The following is a 24476-nucleotide window of genomic DNA, read 5'->3' on the forward strand; positions in this document are numbered from 1 at the left end:
GGAAAGTGCCTCAACCATATTTTTATGTCTTTTATTTACCTACCAGCGAGTAATACATAGCAAGAAGCCCATACATCACATATTGTGCTTCTGCCTGGATTAAGCAAAATTACATAGATGAAATAATGAATGCCTATTTACGTTAAGATATAACATTTGTTTGACTTCAAATTCCTCTTTGAAATATTTTCCTGACAAGATGGGCATGAGGGCCTAGGTCACATAAATGGGAAAAGGGGATCCACTACTCTTTACAGGTGATTGAGAAGCATGTCCAAATTATTTACTCACTTGGTAAGCACCGCATGTTAGATGTTACGTATGACTGATTTATTTAAGTTATGCTCAAGTTGTGATCTAAATCTAATTTGAGTTAGGAAATTATAACTTTAAATAATAATGTGGTCTCTTGATATTTAAAATTGAAACATTTTCTCCTTGAGCTATTGACGTGTGAATGAACTAGTTGTGAGTGTATATATATGAGTATGACAGAAAGTGAATATGAAGTATCCACTAACGGGGTCAATTCTATGTGATGACAAGTTATGGAAAGTAAGCACATGTATGTGTGCGATTCCTTGTAATTTTTAAGTATTATGAAAATTAATTTTTTGTTTTTTAAAAAGCATTGAGATAGGGTAACATTTGATTTGATTTATGATAACATGGACTGATATTTTGGTGTTTTTCCTACCAAATGGATTTTATCGAATTTAGAGTTTGTTGAGATTTTAGATCCTTAGAAACTATATAATGTTAGTAAATGTTCCAGATTTTGTGGAACAAGAGGTTTCATATTTTCTTATAAATATTGTAGGCCCATAAGGTTGAAAGGACAGATTGAGCGTGTAGAATGATAATAAATTGTATGCTTTTTTTTGGAGTCTCATAGTGTTTTATTTATTTTTCTTGCTGCATATTATTGTAGCCCGTAATAAAGTATTATTATATTTAGCATTTGTTAAGCTTGAGTGGGTTGGGTAGTTACATAGTGAGGGAATGCATCGGTTGGCTTTCCCAACTAACCAACCCTTTTATAAAGACTTTGGAATATTGATAATGTACTCGTGATATTTTGGTATGAATAAAGTAAATCATTCCTTCGCCATTTTGGTATTGTGGTAATGAGGTACATGATCTGTTACTAATCTATAGGCATATATCTTTATTAGTCTATGAATTTAAGTAGTGTTTTCATTCTACATTTTGGAGTCATTGCATAAGTCTTAACCTTGAGGTCTTTGGCAAGACAGGATGGAGTAATGAGAAGATCCTTCCTGGAGGAAATAACCAGAGAAGATCAATTGACACGCAATCTGGTGATGGCTTGGGAAGTTGCGGTCGATCAGTACATGCAAAGGGAAGCCTGTGAGTGAACGGTTCCTAAGAGCATAGTACGCAACGAACTTTTGGTGCCACCAGCGGTGTACGATCTACTGGGACAGATTCCTCGCCTGTTAGCAAGAAACTTGGTAAGCGTTGAGAAAGAAAGAGTTGAAATAGAAAGGGAACGAACGAGGCAACAAGTACTCTAACAGTTTGTTGAAAGGACACGGCAACGCAATTTAGAGGAGCGTGATAATCATAGGAAGGGAAATAGACACTAAACCAATTCATGCCCCTGATTCCAAACAAATATCTGAGGCAGGTACCAGAGGAAGAAACTAGGGAGGAAGTCGCCTTGAGGACATTACGTGTCTAGTAGCAGCAAGAGAGATGTCATAACTTAAGGGGTAGGGGGACCCCACCCGAATCCAAGAAGGGTTGATTGAGCATACAATTGAAGCAATAGCCAATTTGGCTACTTCTGAGACGCTAGGAAGGAAGTTAGGGTGCAGAAACCCAGAGTCCCCTACAGGCAAAGAACTTCGACAAGAACAAAACTTAAGCGCAAGAGAAGGAGATACCCTTGGATCGAGCCTGTAAAGAGGGAGCTTCCAGTCAGGAGGAAGTGTTCCGTCAGGAGGGAGTGTTCCATCTGGAAGGAGTGTTCCATCGGGAGGAAGTGTTTCGCAAAGAGGAAGCATTTCACCTGGAAGCATCCTGTCAGGAGGGGGTGTCCCACCAAGAGGAAAAGAAGGCTACATAATGGCAATGGACAAACAAAAATTGCCTAAATTCACTGGGGATGATTCAAAGGACCCCACTCACCACTATAAAACATGCATAACTATATGGCAAGCTAACGGAGAGAATGATGCAAATGAGTGGCTAAAAGCATTTCCCACCACACTAAGAGGTGTAGCCATTGACTGGTATACAAATTTGGAGGCAAGCAAGAAGAGCACATGGAATAATCTCCACACAGCCTTTGAAGGAGAATTCACTCCTAGGGGACGATGATAAAATAGTGATAGAGATTTATAATACAAGGCAAGGTATGAACGAATAGGTTAAAGCCTAGGGTAGAAGGCTGAAGGAACTGAAGGGAAAACTTGACAACAAGCCCATGGATGGACTGAAGAAAAGGTGGTTCATTGAAGGACTAACACTATCCCTAAGGAAAAAGATGAAAATAGTCCCACCATCAACCTTTGTGGATGTGTGTACTCGCGCAATGGACATAGAAAGTGAGAACAAAATCTCCAAGGCAAGAAAGCATGGAAGCGCAAGTGAAAGTCCAGAAGAGAGGATGAATCCAAAACCATCCAAGCTCTAAGAATGGACATGAGGCGATTAATGAAGGAGGTAATAGGAAGTAAGGAAGATATAAAAGAAGGGAGGGAGCTATGGTGCAAAGACTGTGAAAATGAGGGCCATACAAAAGGGACATGCCTGAGGAAAGCAATTTGTGAGATTTGTTAGGTGTTGGGACACACGATCAAAGATTGTTCCTACAATCTAAAAACACAGAATGCACAAGTATTCTTCATGCAAGGAGAGCAATCCATACCACTCTCCACCCCTACAAAGAACACAAAAATAGAAGCCTCACCGAGAGGATATAGAAATAATGGAAGAGGGAACAATAATAATAGCAACAACAATAGCAATAACAACACACCCCAGTGAGTAATCCAATACGATTCTAAGGGAAGACCTATGATCCAATGTAGGCAGTGCAACAAAAGGGGACATTTTGCACAAGATTGTCAAAATGGAGGACAGAATGTGTTACATCCCAAAATTTTGACCTAATTTTAAACTTGTTTATAACCGTTGAATTTAACGGATTATGCTTTCATGATCATATGAAATAGGTAATTATTTATATATGTTGTATTAACTGTTAGTGAAGATGGTCGTTAACCATTAACTGTTATTAGATGATTAGTGATTGCTTGATTTAAAATAACTATTATCATGTTTATATGAATTATTACAGAATTATTATTATGGCAAAAGTGTTTTCACGAGTGATTGCAGGAGAAGATGAAGAGGGGAGGCAGCATTGCTAAACGGGATCATCGGAATGGGATGTTCGCTTAGTTCAATCATTAGGATCGGCAGGTATGACCTTAAACTTCTTTGGAAAGGACACAATGACTTGATTACAGGATACATTTATGGGACCGCATGAGCTATTAAGAAAATAACCTAAGGAAACATAAAATAATTTAAATTAAAATATAAAACATACCTCAAGGGATTTTTAATTGATCTTTCATCATATTATTATAATAAATATTTATATACGTACAGATAAATATAAAAAATAAAGTGGCACCATGAAATTATAATTATTTAATATAATGACATCAACTCATTGATATACTTACATGAACATATGTAAGTATATATTATAATAATACTGAAACTATAATCTTTCCAACTCTCTCTTCCAATCTTTTTCTTTTCTTTTCCCTTTTTCTTTCCAATCGATTTAATATTTGGAATTTCAAAATGGATTATAATCTTTTGATAACGGAGGAAGCCAAGAAGTCATAGCTCGTTCCTTTATAGGGAAGCCGAGAGAGGAGTCGGACGCATTCAACATCCCATTATGCTCTCCACATTTCCGAATTCCTTTTTGGCACTGTTGTCTCCAAACTCCTTAACCCGACTTCATCTCAGTATTCTACTCTGCTGAATTTTTGCATATATGGACCAATGTTTTGATCAAAACAAACGATATTTATTCCTTGCCGAGCAAGTAACTTCCGGCTAAGTTTCAAAGGTTGTGAGCATTGTAGGTGACGTCTCAAATTGTTGGAGAAAAACCGATCAAAAGTTCAAGATCATCAAGCAGTACAGACTCCTTAGTAGGTCATGTGATTACCATTTCAAATATGTCCATTTTCTATAGCAGTTAAACCTCTTCCTTTGTCTGTGATCATGTTATTTCTTTTTTTTTTTTTACTTGCTGAATAAACACTGCAATTCATAATGAATTGTCTTTCTACTTTCAGTGTAACCAGAACCATTATAAAAGAAGTTGATTTCTATCCCTTTAAGAAAAGTTTCTAAATGTATCAAGAACCTGTATGATTGTCATTGATATCAAGAACAAGATTATAATGTTGCAATTCATGATAAAAGATATCAAGGCGGAATGCTCATAAAACTACCAATACATCTAGGATTCACCGGCAGAGAAGCCATGAAATGGTGAAGAGGTGTAAAAAGGGCAAAATGCTCATAAACTTTTAATACACCTAGGACTCACCAGCAAGGTAGCCATATATGGTGAAGAGGTGGAATAATCTGCAAGAAAGCAAAAGAGAAATTAGACATGAATAACTTAAATGATAATATACTTAATAGCTCATGCTCATCCCTGTAATGAAACTTGTTGTCAAGTCGAGCGGTGGTGATCAAGTCATTGAACCCATTGGAAATCCTTGGCCACAGTAGTTTATAGGCATGTTTTCCATCTAATGATCACTTGATGTCAGTAGCACCAGTTATGTAAGCATGTCTATTTCATAACTGAGTGTACATTCAAACACTAGGATGCTTAGGTGGCTGGACTGAAGAACATCCCAAGCCCGATCCTGAGGTAGGGAGGGTCATTCTAATTTAATGGAATGTGTGGGGATAAGTATGGTCCGAGGTTGGGAGGTTAAGCCTATGTCAATGCTTCTCCTCTCACCAAAGCCGAGGCTTGCACAACCAGCTAAAGGTCCTCCGATGATACTTGTATGGTCCATTCCTTTTGTTCTTGTTTAGCATTTACTTTACTTGTATGTTTCGTTACTCAGTTGATCAGGGATATAGTTATGCTAGTTAGCCATTAATCTAGTTATTTCAGCTGATCGTGAATACAGTTGTGAATGGTTAATCGTTAATCTAGTTATTACAGTTGATCATGAATACAGTTATGCTAGTTAATTGTTAATCTATTTATTTTAGCTGATCATGAATACAGTTGTCAATAGTTTATCGTCGATATAGTTATTTCAATTGAACGTGAATACAGTTATTTCCTGTTAATTGTTAACAATAGTTAATGTCATGTTATAAGGATTCAATTATCTATTTATGAATGTTGGGAGTTTTTAGTTTAATCCGTCTTTGTTTTAAATATGAAAATCCATTTGTTACAAAATGGAGGAATGTTGTGTAAATGGTGTGGACCAGGCAATCATGAGGATGCGAATTGCCCCAAACAAAAAGGGATGAACATGTTAGACATTGAAAAAACAGAATGTGAAATCCTTGCCATCACAAGGATGCAAGCCAAGAAACTAGTCTACTCGGATGCTACTATGGAGAAGGAAAGATTTCATGAAGCAAGGAAAGACATTCAAGATAACATGCGAGAGGAAGGCAAGGCAAGGCCAGATAAACTTACTACAGATGGGGGTATACCGAATATTGTGAGGCTAGTACTGGAGACCACTATTCTGGTGAAAATTGCTGATTTACTAGAAGCATTACCTCAGTTGCAGGTAGCATTAACACACGGGGTAACACAAGGGGCAAGTCTGAGAGGGATACCCTCCAAAGTAGAGAAGAAAGAAGAAGCATTAGTTGGGAAAGAAAACAATACCCTACTCACTATAGGAATGGGGAGGACACCAGTAGTAGTATAAATGGAAATATTGGGGTATAAACTCTTGAATACTATTGCTGATGGAGGTTCTAGTGTAGATGTCTTATTTGAAAAAACATGGAAGGCAATAGGGAAACCCACACTCTGGCCACCTACATTTCAACTGGTGGGGGCAGACCAACACGGAATTAAGTCAATAGGAACCTTGACAAGGCAAAAGGTAGTAATCGGTAGACAACAATTCTTCCTTGATTTTGTGGTTATTACTTTAGAGAAAAAGGGGTATGATGCTTTAAAGGGAAGAGGATGGCTAGTTAGGGCGAAACTACCCATAATTGGAAATGGAACACTCTATCTATTCAATCAAAGGGTAGAAAGTACACCATAGACCTAAGGAACCAGTTGGTAAGTCAGGACATGGCACTAGATTCAGAAGAAGAGGGGGAAGACCAGGCAGGGGTGGAACCAAATGAGAAAGGGATGCTCAGACTTGGGGAATGCTCAAAAGATGTAATGAGCTTCCTCAATGGATTATTTCACTGGCAGATGGGAGACTATGAAGTTTTCCAGCCAAAATATAATATGTTGCAAATCCAAGAATCGAAGTCTGAAGAAAGGTACCTGAAAGGGTATAAGGAATACAAAGAGGGTAAAATAACCATTAGCAGGACACATACACATATATTTGAGAAAGAGGTAGAATACAAGGAGGCCAAACTTTAGACTATAAACCTTGGGGAAGAAGATCAACCCGAAGAGATTCTGATAGAGGATGACTAGGATCCAATGTTGAAGGTGGCAGCTTTTAGAATCTTTCTGGAGTACAAGGGTGTTTTTGCTTGGACATACAAGGGTTTGAAAGGAGTGCCCCCAGAACTATGTGTCCATTAGATACCACCAGTACCTGGAGCGAGACCAGTACGGAAACGACCTTACAAAATGAATAAAAACTATGCAGCCAAGGTCCAGGAAGAAATTACAAAGATGTTGGAAGCAGGGATAATAGTCAAAGTACAAACAAGTGAATGAGTATCTCCTATAGTCATATCATTGAAGGACGACAACCAAATTCGAATGTGTTGACTTCAGATGTCTGAATGCAGTAACTATAAAAGATCATTTTCCCATTCCCTTTATTGATATCATCTTAGAAGAAGTGGTCGGCCATGAAATACACTCCTTCATGGACAAATTTTCAGGACATAATCAGATTATTATTACGAAGGAAGAAAAGCTAAAAACTACATTTTTTGTTGAAGATGTTGTATGTGCCTATAACAGGATGTCGTTTGAGCTGTGCAATGCACTAGCCACATTCCAAAGAATCATACTACAAACCTTCGACTGTATGTTGGTAGGAAACTTCAAAGTTTTCCTAGATGACTAATCCATCTATAGTGGGAAGGAGCACTACCTTAGAATTATTGGCAAATGCATGGATCGATGTCGAAGAGAAAGGTTGGCCCTAAATCTGAAAAAAATGCGGATTTATGGTTCCACAAGGAAGACTTCTTGGTCATATCATATACAAGGAAGGATTGAAGACAAATCCTGACAAGATCAGGGTCATTTATGGATATGGAGGCTCCATCAAACGTAACGGGTGTCAAATCTTTCTTGGGACATGTAGGGTACTGCAGGAGGTTTATAAAAGTCTCTCTATCCCTAGAAAAGCTAAAGACAAAAGGAGAACAGTTTTGTAGGGAGAAGGAACAGGAGGATGCTTGCCAAGAATTAAAGAAGAGACTAGTAGGAGCCCCGATCCTCATATACCCTCGCTGGAATAAAGAATTCCATGTCCATGTGGATGCATCCAACTATGTAATAGGCATCACTCTGGCACAAACTAGGAAGGAAAGGCTAGATCACCCTGTCTATTTTGCAAGTAGATTACTATCAAAAGCAGAGCGCAACTATAGTACCACCAAAAGGGAAGCTCTAGGTATGGTTTATGCCATACAGAAATTTAGGTATTACTTACTAGCTACGCCCTTTACATTTTTTGTTGACCACCAAGCACTAATGTACCTAATAAACAAGTTGGTGATTCAAGGAAGAGTAAGTAGATAGTTAATCCTGTTGCAAGAGTTTACCTTTAAAATCATAGTCCGACCAGCAAAAACTCATGTAATTGCCGATCAATTATCAAGAATCAAGTCAGGAGAAGCCTCTGGCAGCGAAGTGAATGAAGATTTTCCAAGTGCACACCTTTCCAAATTGTTGTGCTACCTTAGTGGTACGAAAATATCGAATAGTACTTGTCAACAACTACCTTTCCCAGAGAGATGTCAGCAGCATAGAGGAGAAAGATTGCCCTCAAAAGCAGCATATTCTAGTTGATCAAAGGATTATTGTACAAACTAGGACCAAGTAGGGTATTAAGGAGATGTCTCATGGAGGAAGAAATTCCAGGAGTACTAAAAAAATCCCATGAAGGATTGGGAGGAGGTCACATGGGACCTCACACAACTGCAAGAAATGTGTTATTGGTGAGACTCTGGTGGCCCACATTGTATGCAAATGCTAGGGAATGGGTGTTGAGCTACAACACCTGTCAGAGAGCTAGCAAACCCTTAAAAAGAGATTTCATGCCACTATTTTCGTTTCAACCGCAAGAATTATTTGAACATTGGGGGCTGGACTTTGTCGAACCCCTAATTGTAAGCAATATGCATCGGTGTAAGTACATAGCAGTGGCAATCGAGTGTCTTACAAAATGGGTGGAAGTACAGGCTCTATCAGATAACATAGCTCTTAGTACGGCCAGATTTTTGTATGAACAAATAGTAACCAGATTTTCGATTCCACTCTAGTTGACAAGTGATAGAGGGATGCATTTTGTTAATCACACCATCAGAATAATGACAAGTCTATACAAAAAATTTCATTCCTTTTCTAGTCCCTATTATCCAAGGGCAAATGGCCAAGCAAAATCAACGAATAAAATATTAGTAACAATCCTTTACAAGACCTGTGGAGTCAAAGGACAAGATTGGGAAGAACGGCTTCTAGTCGTGGCATGAGTGTACAGGACTTCTTACAAGGCTACCACTAGGCACACACCATTTCATCTAATGTATGGGCAAGAAGTAGAAATGCCAATGGAACATACAATACCAAGTCTAAGAGTAGCAGTTCATAACAGATTAGGAGATGAGGAGAGTCTGCAAGAGAGATTCCACACCCTCCTAAAATTGGATCAAAGGAAGACGCTCAATGGGCTACGGAAGTAGCCCAACAAAGATGGAAATTTTGGAGAAGGAAGGAAGGCAGTACAGACAGAGTCATATGACTAGAGGAAGGAAGGAGTCCGAAGGGGGCCACATGCAGCGTATGGACCAAGGGCAAGGAGGAACAAGAAGGTCGATAGGCAGTCGTATGTGGGGCAAACCGTACAGAGAAATCACTTGCAGCCGTCGTACAAGTTGGACATATGAGGAGGGTAGAGGTCGTATGGAGCAGAGCCACTGTACGGGTGGATTGAGAGGGGGCCGTATGGAGCAAGGCCATACGGAAGGGTTGTACGGAGAAGGGTCGTATGGAGCAAGGCCGTACAGAGCAGAGGCATACGGATTGGTCCGATTGGTCGTAGGCCAGTGGCACCAGACTTGGTTTGAGTCTCATAACATATTATCTTTCTGCTGTGCACCAGACTTGGTTTGACTTGAATGCACAACTTGAAAGGAAAATCAAACATAGACATTAAGTAAATTCAGAATGTTTTTAGCAAGATTTGTTTTGCGGCTTGACTTGAATGCAAAAATTGAACATATCCAATAAGTTTAACAAAGGAACATCCACTCAGGATTTGGTTTGACTTAAATGGAAAACCTTTTATATAATTACTAAGTTGGATACAGCCAAAAAAATATATGCCTAAAGTTGAGCATGCCCACTAAGATGGATACAATCATTCAACGACATTCAAAAATATGAACATACCTACCAAGCTGAATCCAATCAATCAACGAAATTCCAAGAAAATAGACATGCACACAAGGCTAAAGACAATCAACCAATGAAACACCAAAAAATATCATACCCACTTAACCGTGTGCATAATCACTGAATAATATGTTAAAAAATGAAGATAAAAGCGTAACTAATTACAATTAACAATGAAATGCCAAAATTTGAAGATACACACAAAGCTAATTACTATCAATCGGTGCAATACCACAAATTGAACATACCCAAATGTAGTAAGTTGGGCGAGGAAGAAAGGGTAGTCCTTCAGTGGGACCAGGGCCAATTTGTAGAGCACCCTATTAGCCACAGCCAATGCCACTGTAACTGCAGCTGCAGTAAGAATTTTGAAATCTTTCTGCGATTCTAAAGACGCGTCCATCTCTGCACTGCTGGCTCGAGCACCTGACAAAAGAGGGCATCCACGCTGGCACCCACCTAAGCTTCCATATCTGTTAGTACCCCATCGTTTTGCAGCCCTTTGCGAACCACAGTTAGATGGTTTGTGGGGTCTGGGCGTACAGAGGACAATTCCAGCTATGGCATGATTTCGAGAACTCCTTCTGGGAGTGAGCATTGGTGGTCTTACAAGCGAAAATGAGTTGCAGTGGCTATGGAATGGGATCCGAACCGACAGTATAAATGCCATGCTTTAATGGGAAGGAGGTAGCACTGGGTGGCATAAGAATAAGAGACGAGGAATATGTTCCTAAATGGAATCTTCCTTCGTGCGCTTATTCTGCCGATCTGAGATAACTAATTTATAGCGCTGTGATAGGGATGTGATTCGTATATAGTTATATATTTAACGAACTTATAAGGACGAAGAAAAAATTAAAATATATGTTTTGTACATATTTATTTTTATTTTTTAAATTCAGTAATTATTAAAATAAAAATAAAATGCATGGAAAAAAAATTGTAGTTTACATATCTTAGAAAGATTTCCTTTGTATCTATGTTTTAGTTTTAAATTTATAATTTAATTTTATCATTTGATTTGTTTTATATAAAATGATTTAAAAGTTAGAAAAGGTTGTTATATATATAGAATAATTTCTACCATTTTTTAATTTTCTAATAGAAATGTTGTTTATAGTAATAGTATAGAACGATTATTTTAATACCAATTACAATTTGAAATGATATGCACCCAAAAAATAACATAAAATAAAAATACTTCTTACATTTTGTAGAAAAATATAGAAAGTTTACATTTAAGTCTACATTTTAGTTTTTTTGTTTTCAATTTATATGATTCAATTTGAAAAATTAGAAATAGAATTTTGTAAAATTTTAAATTTTGAAATGACTTACAAAGAAGGGAAAAAATTAAATATATGTTATACATTTTTTTTATTTTTTTATTTTTAATTTTAATTTAGTAATTATTAAGATAAAAATGAAATGCATTCAAAAGAATATTGTTTACATATCTTAAAGATTTTATTTGTATCTAGGATTTACTTTTAAATTAATTGTTTAATTTTATAATTTGATTTTTTACCTAAAAAGATTTAAAATTTAGAAATGTTTGTCATGTATATAAATTAATTTCTACGCCTTTTTTTTTTTATCGGTAAGAGGCCGAAGCCAATATTAATTATTATGTGTTGTGATTACATAATTTAATTTTATTATTAAGTGTGAATAGATTCAAACCCAAGACCTCTTCTATAAGAGACTCACAATTTACCATTGTGTTGTAGGCTCTTGCCTAATTTCTACACCTTTTTATTTTCATAATTATAACAATTATTTATTTATTTAAAATAAATTAATTTATTGTAATGCCAACATAATACACAATATAAGTATTTATTTAACTATATTATAATAATATATTCTAGGGTCATTATATTCTCACCACTCTTAGAACTATCCATTATGTAAATCCTAATTATAACCACAATCCCAATCCTAACTATAACCATTATCCCAATTCTAACCTTAATCATTTTTCCAGACCCTTAACTCTAAGCTAAACCCTAATCCAAACTTTAATCATAATGTAACTACAGCGTGACCTTAACTATGGCTTAAAACTTAAACATAATGTGAATCTTAACTTAATTTGATTTTGTGTATGGCTTGAAAATGGAATTCAGCTGCTAAAAATATAAATCCATATATCTTATTAAATTAAGCATTAACCTAACTTTAATCTTTATTAAAGCAAAAGTAGAAATTGAACCCTTACCCTAAAAAAATATTGAGTTTTCAATACCTTCCAAAATCTTCTCCAATAAATTAAACTTTGAACCTAACACTAATAATTAGACAAAACTGAATTGAATCCTAATCTCTTTAAAATCTAAATAAATTAACCTAATCCTACACCATGTAATTAATTGTAAGAATTTTTGGTGTACCATAGCCCTAATTCTAAAGGATATTAAAAATTTAAGATATATTTGAATCATAATCCTAAATCCAATCTTATCTAAATTGAAACCTAATGTCAAACTTAACTCTAACCCTAATTAAACATATTGTTAAAATTTAAAACCTAATATAATTACAATTCTACATGAAATTAACCATAGTACTTATTTTTTCCCTTCATTCAATTATACAAATCATTCCTATCAGCTAATCGTTGCACATACATAAACATGAAACTACTAGTTTAAAAAAATAGTTTACAATTCCAAGTGAGTTGTATATGGGTTTATACATGGCTTATAGAACTAGTACTAGTGTGCAATGGGTGGCAAAGGTAAGAAGATAATTTAAGTATGACATTTGTAGTTGAGGATAAATTTGTAACTACATATCAAAATAGTTCTTCACATATACTTTATCTTTTAGTGCCTTTATTCTCTTATACTTGTCCATAGTCAACACATCTAAGAGACACTCAATATTTATTTTACAATTCAAGTGAGTTGTATATGGCTCTATACATGGCTTATAGAAAAATATAGGACTATCATGTGCTTTGTGTCGCCATTTAACTATACTTATAATAAGAGTTTGGTTGAAGGTGCTCAAAACTATCCTTAAAATATTAAAACATAAAATACAATTCATAATCGTGAGTCCTCATAATTGCATAAAGTTGAGGAGTTTTCAAGCGAATGGTATATAAATCACAATATTTGTTTTTGGGTAAAAAAGGGGTAATAAGTTAAGGAGGTTTGATAATGAGGATATAGATTAAGTGTGTTTGAATTATAATATTGTGTAATGTCCCTATTTTTGGTAGGTCTACATGGTTGATGGAGTTAGCTAATCATAGCGACCCTCGTAAGCTGATAGGGTGTTTTGGGGGTCCTAGTTGTAGATTTACTATTTTTAGTAAGTCTATTTTTGGTAGTGCAGTGGGTGGCTTCAGCAATTTGTCCTCACCTATAGTAAATAAAGTTAATAATTGCTTGAGCTCTTATTTATTCATTAATTATTAAGTTGCATTATTATAATAATGACATTAAGTGATATTTCTAAAAAGTGTGTTGGAAAGTTTCTATAATTGAGTTCTTTTGGGAAACTTCCATAATTTCTAAAGTGGAGTTTTTTTTGGAAACTTTGGCCAACGAAAGATTATAAATGAGAGCTCATTTCATTGGAAAAATCATGCTTGAATATATATTTGTTTTTGTACCTTTGTGGCTTTTTCCCAAGTCTAAATTGTGAGCCCTTGTTGAAGTATAAGGGTCTTTGAGTTTCTGATGTTTAAAGTCACTGTTGAAGTATAGTGGTTTCACTAATCAATTCTCCTATCTATCATTATTTGTATATGGGAGATTGACATTGTAATTCTAAGATTTATCATTCACAATTGTGTTGAGGTAAACAATTGTCAGAATTCTCCTATTGTGTCTATTGTGGCTTGGAGATATCTGAGAATGTTTAATTGTTGAATTGTGGAGGTTGCATGACCTTGCTAGAAGGTTACATTGGTGTTCAATTTTTTTTTAGAATTCAAGCACTCGTGGTGAAGGAAAAGACTATATGCCAGTAACATTGCATACTCCTTGTGTTTTGCATTGGAACAACTATGGGAGGCCATGTCACATGAGTTGGAGCCTAGGTTACATAAAGGCAATTGTACTGAGATGTAGAAAGAGTCATGTCAAGCAGCAACTCCTTACATGTACCCAAAAATCTACATATGTGTGGATGACAATGGTATTCATGACTTGCAATTGGAATTGGCAGTAAAGGGAAGATGTTTTGGTGGCATGACTAGGCACATTTGACTACAATATAGGTGCCAATATTAATATATGTACTTCTAATTTGAGGTTTTTAAAATAAAATACAAAATTTCCTTACAATTACAATCTAATTTTACATCCTCATTAAAAAATTCTTGTAATTTCTACTACATATAAAACTTGGGAATTACTGAATAAATTTGAAAACATTTAAACATTGTCAAACTATTAATTCAATAAAAGAAATTGGTGTTATAAAGTTATAGTCGGCAAAGGGTTTTCACATATTGTTCAAATGGAGTGACTTTTGAAGAGAATTGTATTCAAGCTATTATCCCAAGTTGGTAGGATAAAGTATGAAGACACTTCCACAAATAAAGAAAGAAGATAGATTCATCATGAAATGATATGATATTAAGATATTTACAAATGTACATATCCTTTATATATATAGACAAGAGGCAAGAGAGTTAAGGGCACAAAAAGTGTCATGTGGCCAAATAAGTGCAATGTTAACAAGTCAATAAAATTAACTACTTGACACAAATATTAATGCAACCTAGGAAATATAATATGATAACTAATATTCTTAAGTGGAACTTAAGCTAAAGTAAATAATAATTTAATCTAATACCCCATGTTATGACACAAGGAAGCTTATTATAAATTATAGGTCCTACCCCAAAGGAGAGTTCAATGATGTCATAAGCAAGCAAATAAACTTTACAGGGACACATGATCCAAACAGAGGTTCCCAAGTGTGTAGAATGCCATGGTGCCAAATAAAACCTTATCAAAGCAAAACCTACACTTTACTTGAGCTGCCAAGAAATTGGTATGCCTCAAACAAAGAAAAGGATAACTCTCGTAAATGATGGAATTATATTCTACGAGCTTGGCACAAGATCCACAATAGGTCCACATTACAAAGCTAACTATGTGGAAAGAGAAAAAATGAACATCAATGACCATTCTTCAAACAACAAATAGGAACAATGAAAGGAAATCCTTTTGGTTGATGGAAGATTGGCAAAGTACCAAAGATGCTCCTGCGTCAAACACTTGGGTTAAATAAAGAATTGATGTCCATATTAGGAAGCACTGATGTTCTAAGAAGTACCATAAAGATTTGATTTAGCTTATGTTATCCAAGAACCTTTGTCTATAAGTTTATTATGCCACTAAACCAAATATTCTTTGTGATATTTTCCTCTTGTGCTTTTACCGATTCTAGTATCCAAAATCTTATCAATTCCTTATGTCTTCTTCTTAGGATGATTAGGATTATCAACTTTATCTTCATTTGATTCATGATATTCAAAGATGTCTGAAATATTAAACACATGTGAAATATCCATATCTTTGGGTAATTCAACTTCAAAAGCATTACCACTATCACATTTCTTCAAAATTTTACAAGGTCTAAACTTCATCTTTAGATTACTATATGTGTGTTGGTAAAAAAATTTGTCACTTGAAAATGGCCCAATGGAGTGTATGTGACAAACTGTTCACAACAGTTGAGCCATTTTCAAGTGACAAATCTATTTACCAACAGATTTTTGGCAACTCTACTGGGACCAAAACAAGAAAGATTAATTAGTTTCATGTGATGAAATAACCTGGTATTGTCGCATGAGAATGTGCTTCCAGTTCTCTAGCTGAATCTTGGTTTCCAAGACACGCAGGAAGATATTATTTCAAATTTGAACACTCTAGCCTGGAGGTGTAGACGTAGTTCTCAGCAATATCATCAAGTAAATCGAGTTCTAGAAGAAGAAGAAGAATTTGGGGAAATCTTGTGAAGAGCTCCTATTAGTCAAGACATTGTAGTCATTGAAAGAATAGTTGTTGTTCTAAGAAGGAATAGGAAAAATCTTGGTCATATCCAAGGTCAAGTAAATAACAATCAGTAAGCTACCTGATAAAGGTACCTTCCCTTGAATGAAGGTTGGCAACTCTATTTTGAAGTTTGAATATTGGCGATTCTATCTAAGATTCGATTGAAAACATGGTTTGGTACAAAGGAAAAGTGGAAAGTGAAAGTGATAGTGGTAGTGACAAGGAATACTTTTCATACTCAAAGAAACACATTCCTAATGAGCCTCTACAAGTAAATTTCTTGAAGAATTCCTATGGTGGCAGGAGGCTAGATCCTAGGATGGTTCATCCTTGCTACAAATTTTTCAAAAGATCAAAGAAGATGATGGAAAGGATTATGGGTTTCTTTCTCATGATCATGAATCTTTATTTGAAAAAGGTTCAACATATAAAGATAAAGAAGGCCTTGTTGAAAAATATGTTTCATTTAAATTAGAAATAAAGAATAATGGAAATGTTTCTCATTTACTTGTCTCTCAACAAAATCAAATTTTCATCGATTTTAAGCAAGGTAGCTTCTTGAAGAGTTTCTATGGTGGGCAGAAACTAGATCTAGAAAAGATCCATCCATCTTTGCTCCAAACTTTGCAAAGGATAGATGAAGAAGATGGTAAAGATAATTAGTTTTTTTCTCACAAACCAAAACCATTTTCAGAAAGAAGTTCCACATGATATTATAATGAATAACTTGATCAGAAAAGTGATGGATGGAAAATGGTGGTCAAAAAGGTGCCCCAATGCCTGCACCTATTGCTCATCAAAATCATACTTCATTGATCCCAATAAGGTTAAATTTTTAAAAAGCTTGTATGTCAGTGCACGCCTGGATCTTGACAAAATACATCCTTCTTTACTTCAAACACTATGAGAACTTGAGAAAGAAGACCCATGCAAAAATTATTTTCTTGATAGCACAACATCTCCCAATCCAAATGTTAGAAAGGACTCATCTAAATCTTCATGCGTGAAAGAAGATGGGGATTCTATGTCTAATCAAGGAGAGGGTCAAGAAATAGAATCTATAGGAGAAGAAGGGTCTGCTAATGTATCAAGGCATCACTGTGAACCTCTCAATTCCCAAGAGAACATAGTCAATCATCTCAATCCTAATGAGAAAGAAAAAGAAATATTAAGTTTTTCTTAAGAAACTACACAAAATATGATTAATGATGAGGGAAATCTAGATATTCATTCGCCCCTAATCATTAACGATGAGAACTCTATTTCTGAAATTGATTCTTTAGAATATTTTTCACAATCTTCTACCATTACCATTGATGAAGAAATAACCTCAAATGGAATTTTGCAGACATCTCCATTTACTCCTGAGATCGAACTCTTTACTTTTGAAGATGTTGAAGAGTTTTCAGAAAGTGGTATGATCATCTTAAGAGTAGAAGATCATCTTCAAGAGAAAGATGATGAGTTTTCAAGAAATCTATTTCAAGGTTACATGCAAGTGGAATATGAAGCTTTCCCATTTTGTGAAGATGGTCATCAATAAGAATCAATGAACCAAGTTTGTGAAAACATTGGTGAAAATTTAATAATAGGTACAATGGACATGGGAATTAAGGATAGGCTTCAAGTAAGAGAAGATGACACATCAAGTTCTCACTCTTCCTCATGCATGAAACTTGAATTTGAAGCATTCAAGTTCACAAGTGGAGACTACAATGAAGAAAACATCGTGATGATATCTCACACTAGAGAAGTACTTGGCCTTGAAGAAATGTGTGCTCTTCTAAAAGAATTTGTCTTACATCAATATCAACTGATGATCAATTCTTTTGATCAAATAGACTCATTAGAGGATGTGTGCACCAAAATAGAAAAGATGATTGTTCCTTCTTTGAGCAATTTGACGGAAGAAGAGGAATAAATACATCATGGGAAGATTCAATGTGACAAGGATGTACATTCATATTGGAATGGTTTCATAGAGAATACAAACACAATCATCGCCCTAGAAAGAAATAGTGTCTGGTGTCAAAAATAAGTTCAAAAATTCATGATGAGCAATCACTAGAATTTCAAGTAGAAGGCTTGTCAAGTGGACAAAATTATCATAAATGTATTTAGAAATTTGAGAGCCTTATCCTTCAACTCTTTCAAAATGAAGTCATCAACGACATACAACATGAAGCAGAGTTGATTTTGAAGTTAGAGATTTTTGATAAGACATGGTTATTTGGATACATTCCTTTATCAAGTGATGTGAAACATGCTAGAAATCTCAGAATTGGAATTCAAAGAGAGAACTTATACTTTAGTCCATAGGAACCTGAAAGTCGCCACATGTTAGCACACCTTGGTATTTATTTTCCCCATCCAGTGAATGGATTTGCATGATTATACCTTGAGTCAGTGGAGGCAGGGAAACTTGGGTTGTATATAGTCTAGTTAGGAGTTTTTGTTGTGTCTACTTTTTCTTTCAGTTATCTGGTTTTTCGGTGCTAGTTTCCTCCTTTGCAAAGTGGTTCCTCAAGGGACTCTACAACCCAATGGATAATGCATTGATCTGATTTTTTTGGATTCGAGCTTTGTCCTTATAAAGTCCTTGTCCTCAGATAGAGCTAGTTGTTGCCTGGATGTCAAAATTTCCTCAATTCCTAATTTTTTGAACTATGGTTATTCTCATAATATGCCTCATTTTAAGCATTAAAATGGTCACTTACTCTCAGAGTTTTTTAGAAATTTCACCCTTCAAATATATTTGGCTCATTTCTAGCTCTGTCCAACACTTTGAATTTTTAAAATCCAGCCCTCGAGTCAAAAGTTGTTGCAAGTTAATGGAAGGAACCAAAATACATATTTTCAATCAAAATCTTAACCATTAACCTTTTAAAAATTTAAGGTTTGGGGTCCAAAACATGTGTTTCACTTTGAAATCTTAACCTCTCCATCAAAAAGAGGTTAAGATAAAATTTCAAAACACGCAATCCAAACCATTAACCTTAACTTCCTAACTTTTAAAAAGGTTAAGATTTCGGGTTCAAAATGTTAGTGTAAATAATTATTATTTACACTTTACTTAAGTTTACTTAGGATAAATGCATTATTTTATTATTTATTAGGTTAGAAACCTAGGAGTTTGCATACTCATATGAGTTGTCATGTTGACAGCACAGGAGTAAGAAACTCTAATTTAGCACATGGTGTCTACAACACTTGAGTTTGCATAAACAACTAAGTCATCATGTAGACAACACAGTTGTTCACACTATTATTTTAGCACATGGTGTCTACAACATAATTGTACGTGCTACACCTTTGTAGACTTATCCTCTCACCATCGCACTAACTCCTATGCTTAATGGAGGATAATCCACACCTAGCAGACATGTGCCTGGTTGTAAGACTTATCATGTTACTAACTCCTAGGCATTCTAGATGCATCTTGGAGCCCTTTATATATATGCACCTCTAGTGCACTATACATGGAATTGAATATCATATTGTTATTCTGATCATACTCTGTTGGTCTATTTGTGCTAGTTATTGTGCTTCTTGGTCTTTGGTGAAATTTTCCCTAAGGCAAATTCTTACATGGTATCAGAGCTATACCAAATTCTTACACAAAATATAGGTTTCACTTTGAAATCTTAACCTCTCCAACAAAAAGAGGTTAAGATAAAATTCCAAAACTTGTATTCTAAACCATTGACCTTAACCTCTAAAAAAAAGAGGCTAAGATTTAAGTTCAAAACATGTATTTTAGTTTAGTTATTTACCTTTTTGTCTAGCTGATAAAGGTTGAGAATTAGAAGCAAGATCATCTCAAAAGCATATGTAAGATGCAAAATGCATTTTAGACATGAAGGTATGGAATCACTGGTTTGAAGATGTGGAGTCATGGCGTATACCATGATTAAGGAAGGTCAACAACCTAGTTCTGCCATGAATTTGATGTTTTAGCCTACAACACATTAAAATATTGAAAGAGATGATTAACACAGACTTCTCGTGAGTCTGGTTGGTAGTAGATCATTGACATATCACTTTGATAATACTCAAATATGCAAATAAACATGGCGATGATGCACAACTCCAAATCCCCACCATGTGATTGATTCAATAACTTGAGTTTGTGCGTAAGGAGTGTTTAATATGGTAAATGAGAATTGTGCTAATACAAATGAATTAAGAAAGCCTACGCAATCAACCATACATTGGTTCAAATTTCTAAATGATTCAATTCACCTGCTTGTGGCTTTCCTTTGTCCCCCAACCCACAACATTCAATGTGAATGCAACATGTGTGATCTGACAAAAGGTTCTTGCAGGTGCCATATCTCATGAATTGGTCTAATACGTGATTTGAAGTCTTTCAAACTCAATGTGTAGAGGAGAAATTCATTTCTAATCCAAGAAATTTAAAAGGGCATAGACATTGAAGTTGAAATAGCAAGAAAAGTAGTGGATCTGACTTGTTTGATTGAATGCACAATTAGAATGTGACTGAACTGTTTGATACAATTCTTCAATCTCCAACACATGGGTGACCTCGGACTCTCCCTCCCCATGGTATCCATAGAAAGACTTCAATATCACTAATTGATTCAAAGAGTTGGCAAGATGATGGAGTGAATATATTCAAGACCAATGTACTCATGTGCTCAAACCAAATATCATCAACTAATTGCAATGAGTGCAACTTATGAGTAAGACCATTGCCTCCATCTATTTCATAATATAGCTCTTCTTAAATTGATGACAAGAATGTTAAATAAGTCACACTTTTCATTCTCCCTAATCATGAAGAAAGACATATGAGTGGATATGCATGCACAGTATAAAAGCATACACAGGCACGTAAGCTACTTGACATATTTCCTTTAAAAAAGGAGGGTCAACAATCTTCTTGTTTTATTGATTGGTGGTATTCCCATTGCAATGCCCACCGTGTTGTCTGTAACCATGACTATTGGTTCCCATCACCTCTCTCAATAGGGAGCCATTACTAAGAGAATGGAAACCATTGAATAAATGGTTGGAATGGATGTCCTCAACTATGATAAAACTGTAACTCTAACACTAAATAATTTGAGCACGGATAAAAATCTCATTGAGGTATTTACAAAGAGGGTAGATAAAGAACATGTGGTGTTGCTGGTAGCAAGGGTTTCAAGAATTGATAATCAAGATGCCATCAATGTTGCCATGGTTGGAATGTTGTCAAGTCCAAAGGAGGTGAGAGTAAGGATCACTGAATTCCATTTTCTGCCATTCAATCCTATCAACAAGAGAACTACTCTCACTTACATTGATTAGAAAGAAAATTGGCATAGAGCTAGTAAACAAGCACTAGAGCAGATTTTAGATCTTTGCAAGTGCAAGGAAGACATGAAAAAGAAGTTGCATTCAATGATTGATAAGTATGTTGAATGAGGGCTTTGATCTCTAGCTGTGGCTAGACAGGAAGTGTCGGAGAGAAAGACAGAGAGTGTTCGAGGACCTTGGGTTTTCATAAGTTTATTGCCTTTGTTTGAACCTCCTTGCCATGATAGTGGAGAAACCATTCACAGAGCTCTTAACCTTGGAGTCAATGTAAAGATGATCACAGGTGACCAGCTAGCTATTGCTAAAGAAATAGGATGAAGGCTTGGAATGGGAACTAATATATATCCTTCAACTACCGTACTTGGCCAAGACAAGATGATATTTGAAGCATCTCTTCCCATTGATGATTTGATTGAAATGGCTAATGGATTTGCTGGAGTATTCCCAGGACACAATTATGAAATAGTGAGGCAACTTTAAAAAAGAAAAGCACAGTTAGTAGATATAATCATAATTGGAGAGATCATGAACATAAAGTTAGTATTTGGTGCACTTGTACATGCCTCATGCTCTTGACCTCTTCATGAAAAGAGGGATATGTATTCATTAATAAAGTGATGTAACTTGAATAAATCATTCAAATATCAAAAGAAGATCGACAAGGACTGATTGTTCAATCTTCCTCTCGAAAGATGTAATGTCTAAGTTTCATATTATACTTGGTTAACTTTGTAGAATTTAATTAACCCCTCCCAAATTACATATTTTGGAGGTAGTTATTAACCATTAAGGAGTAGTTCTTAACCTCCGTGTCTATATAAAGAGACATTTTTGGCTTTGTAAAGGGGACTTTTTGGACTTTAGAAAAAGGGAACACTATGCTAAAATTTTGATCAGAAGATAATATTTGGAAAGTGTGTACAAATTTTATCTTTGTAATAAAAAAATTCCTCTTAGGTTCTTGGTGCAAGAAAATAAAGGAACATGTAATTTGAGTTCTCTTCTTTTGAATCTAAATTGTTAGAATTGTTGATTCTCTTTGCAGTGAACATTCTCATGGTATTGTGCATATGTTTGTGAGCCTTTGGATCAGCATTGTGCTAGTAATAGTTCTTAAGCGTAGATCTTGATTATTGTTATTAGCGATTATAAGTTAGTCCATGAAAGCTTTGGAGTTTTGTGGTGCATTCATCATCAATGGATTTTTATTTATCTTTTAAAGTTTGATTTCATCTCTTTTTGAAAAACTTCAAAATTTATATCATACGAGGGAGCTGCCCCTCTAAATGCATAGGAAGGCCACATATCAAGGGCCTATCCAACTATTGTGAACAGTTTCTCACATACACTTTGTTGGGACATTTTCAAGTGACAAATCTATTTACCAACAATGTGGCAACTAGAAATATGCTATTCTTCAAATGTACTATTACTCTTACATACTCATATAATTCAACATATGAGTTGCAGGAATTAAATTTGAAAGAAACATTTATATTAAAAGAAACATACTTTAAAATTGGATTGTTGCAAATGACAATTTTTGTGTGAATCAAAGGAGTCTCATATTATTAAAACAAAAGAAAATGAATCCACCAATGAGCAAGATTAGAAAAAAAAATAAGATACTCAACACCTACATATCATTGACTTAGATCAGAGACACCAATTATTAATAATCAACAAAACAACATTTTTTTGGAATAAGTATTTATCAAGAAATAGAGGCCATCTATCTATCTCTTCAGAGCATTTATGAAGGTGGACAAGAATCACCTGATGAATTCTTCATATTCAAGGGGATATTATAAAAGAAAAAACACTACTACATTTGAATTTGACCTGTGAATCAAGTAAAGAACTGACAAATGATACAAAAATGAAAAATATTAAAAAAATTATTGTTGGAATAAGGTATGCATGAAATATGTGGAGTATGGTTAGGCCAATGACTCATTTCACATAGAACTATTAGAAATAATAGTCCACCAAGATAATCGAGAGAAGGGGGGGGGGGGGGGGGGGGGAGGGGTGAATCAGTTATCCAACTAAAACATTTATTAACCTTAATTATCTTAACCATGTAACCAAAGTAAACAACCATAACAAGAAGCACATACAAAATTACACCAGATTTGTTGACTAGGGAAACCCTTGATCAGAGGGAAAACCACAGTGGGAATGATGCCCAAAAAGATATACTAATATATATTCCTTGTTAGAGGGTGAACCCTATTAGGAGTCTATAAACACATTCAATACATGAGAGTCCTTGTTAGGAGACTTTGAATCCTTGTTAGAAGATTCCAACCCTATTAAGAGTTGTGCCAACCCTGTTAGGAGTTGTAGAAGCTAGAAGGAACCACTGTCCAAATAGTTTCTAGGGCAAGACCATTGAACTTCACTATCCAACTAATCTCTCAACTATTCCTTGTAGAATAATTGTTCATACTATGCTTTATCCTCTTTCCTTTGTCCCATCAATTAGACCAATCAGTGATAGACCTTGTAGACTAGGTCACAAACCTCGGATCCAAATATCAAACCTCAGATCTCAAAATAAAACCTCTGCAATGAAGTTTTCTCCAACTTCACTCTACTCTACTTATCTTCGCATATCAACCTGATTACTTAGTGTTTATATCTTTTCCTCCTCTTTTCACTCTTCTTACTTACTTTATAACAAAGGAAAATGTCCTTCCTTTATACTGAGTCCATAAAACAATTCGCTTGAGTTAGCTATTACACCTTCCCAATTAATTATTATAGGACCTCATTAATAACACATTTTACTTAGCGATAACATCAATCTATCACCTTGTAACTTGAATAATTTTCGTACATGTAATATTATGATGAGTGAGATTAGCCATGTCATCTTCAACATGTCTTCTACATACGTTTAACCTTCCTTCTCAAAATAATAACTCTACTAAGAGATATAACAAGTTTACCAGAACATGCTTTTGTAAACTATATCTCTGAATAGTCTTCACCAAAACTTGCATAACTTCTTCTAAACTTAATGTTTTTTGCACCTATGGTTAGCTACATATACTAAACACTCAGTAGTATCTCCCATTAATCTCATTAGTGAAAATACTCAACGATCTGTCTGTACCAACTTAATCTTTACTATTGTTCTTCTATCATATACCACATAAAGCTACTATGTTGACATCAATGGCAAACATAGTAATGATCTAGTCATGTTTCTACAATACTTCCCCACAAAAATATCATCAACA

General features: G+C 35.1%; 1 protein-coding gene across 1 annotated transcript in view; it reads right to left on the reverse strand.

Moving 5' to 3' along the window:
• Positions 1 to 10661, reverse strand: part of LOC149559216 (protein CLT2, chloroplastic-like) — a 151593-nt gene extending 140932 nt beyond the window's left edge. The window contains exon 1 of the mRNA XM_089833140.1: positions 10132 to 10661. Within this exon, the coding sequence (XP_089689266.1) occupies positions 10132 to 10553 (422 nt within the window). The 5' untranslated portion in view covers positions 10554 to 10661. The remainder of the gene's footprint in view (positions 1 to 10131) is intronic.
• Between the last annotated feature and the right edge of the window lie 13815 nt (positions 10662 to 24476).

Source organism: Cupressus sempervirens, chromosome 5, assembly GCF_028749045.1.
Source record: "Cupressus sempervirens isolate cs-2001-9-10 chromosome 5, ASM2874904v1, whole genome shotgun sequence".
In the NCBI taxonomy this organism is placed as follows: Eukaryota; Viridiplantae; Streptophyta; class Pinopsida; order Cupressales; family Cupressaceae; genus Cupressus; species Cupressus sempervirens.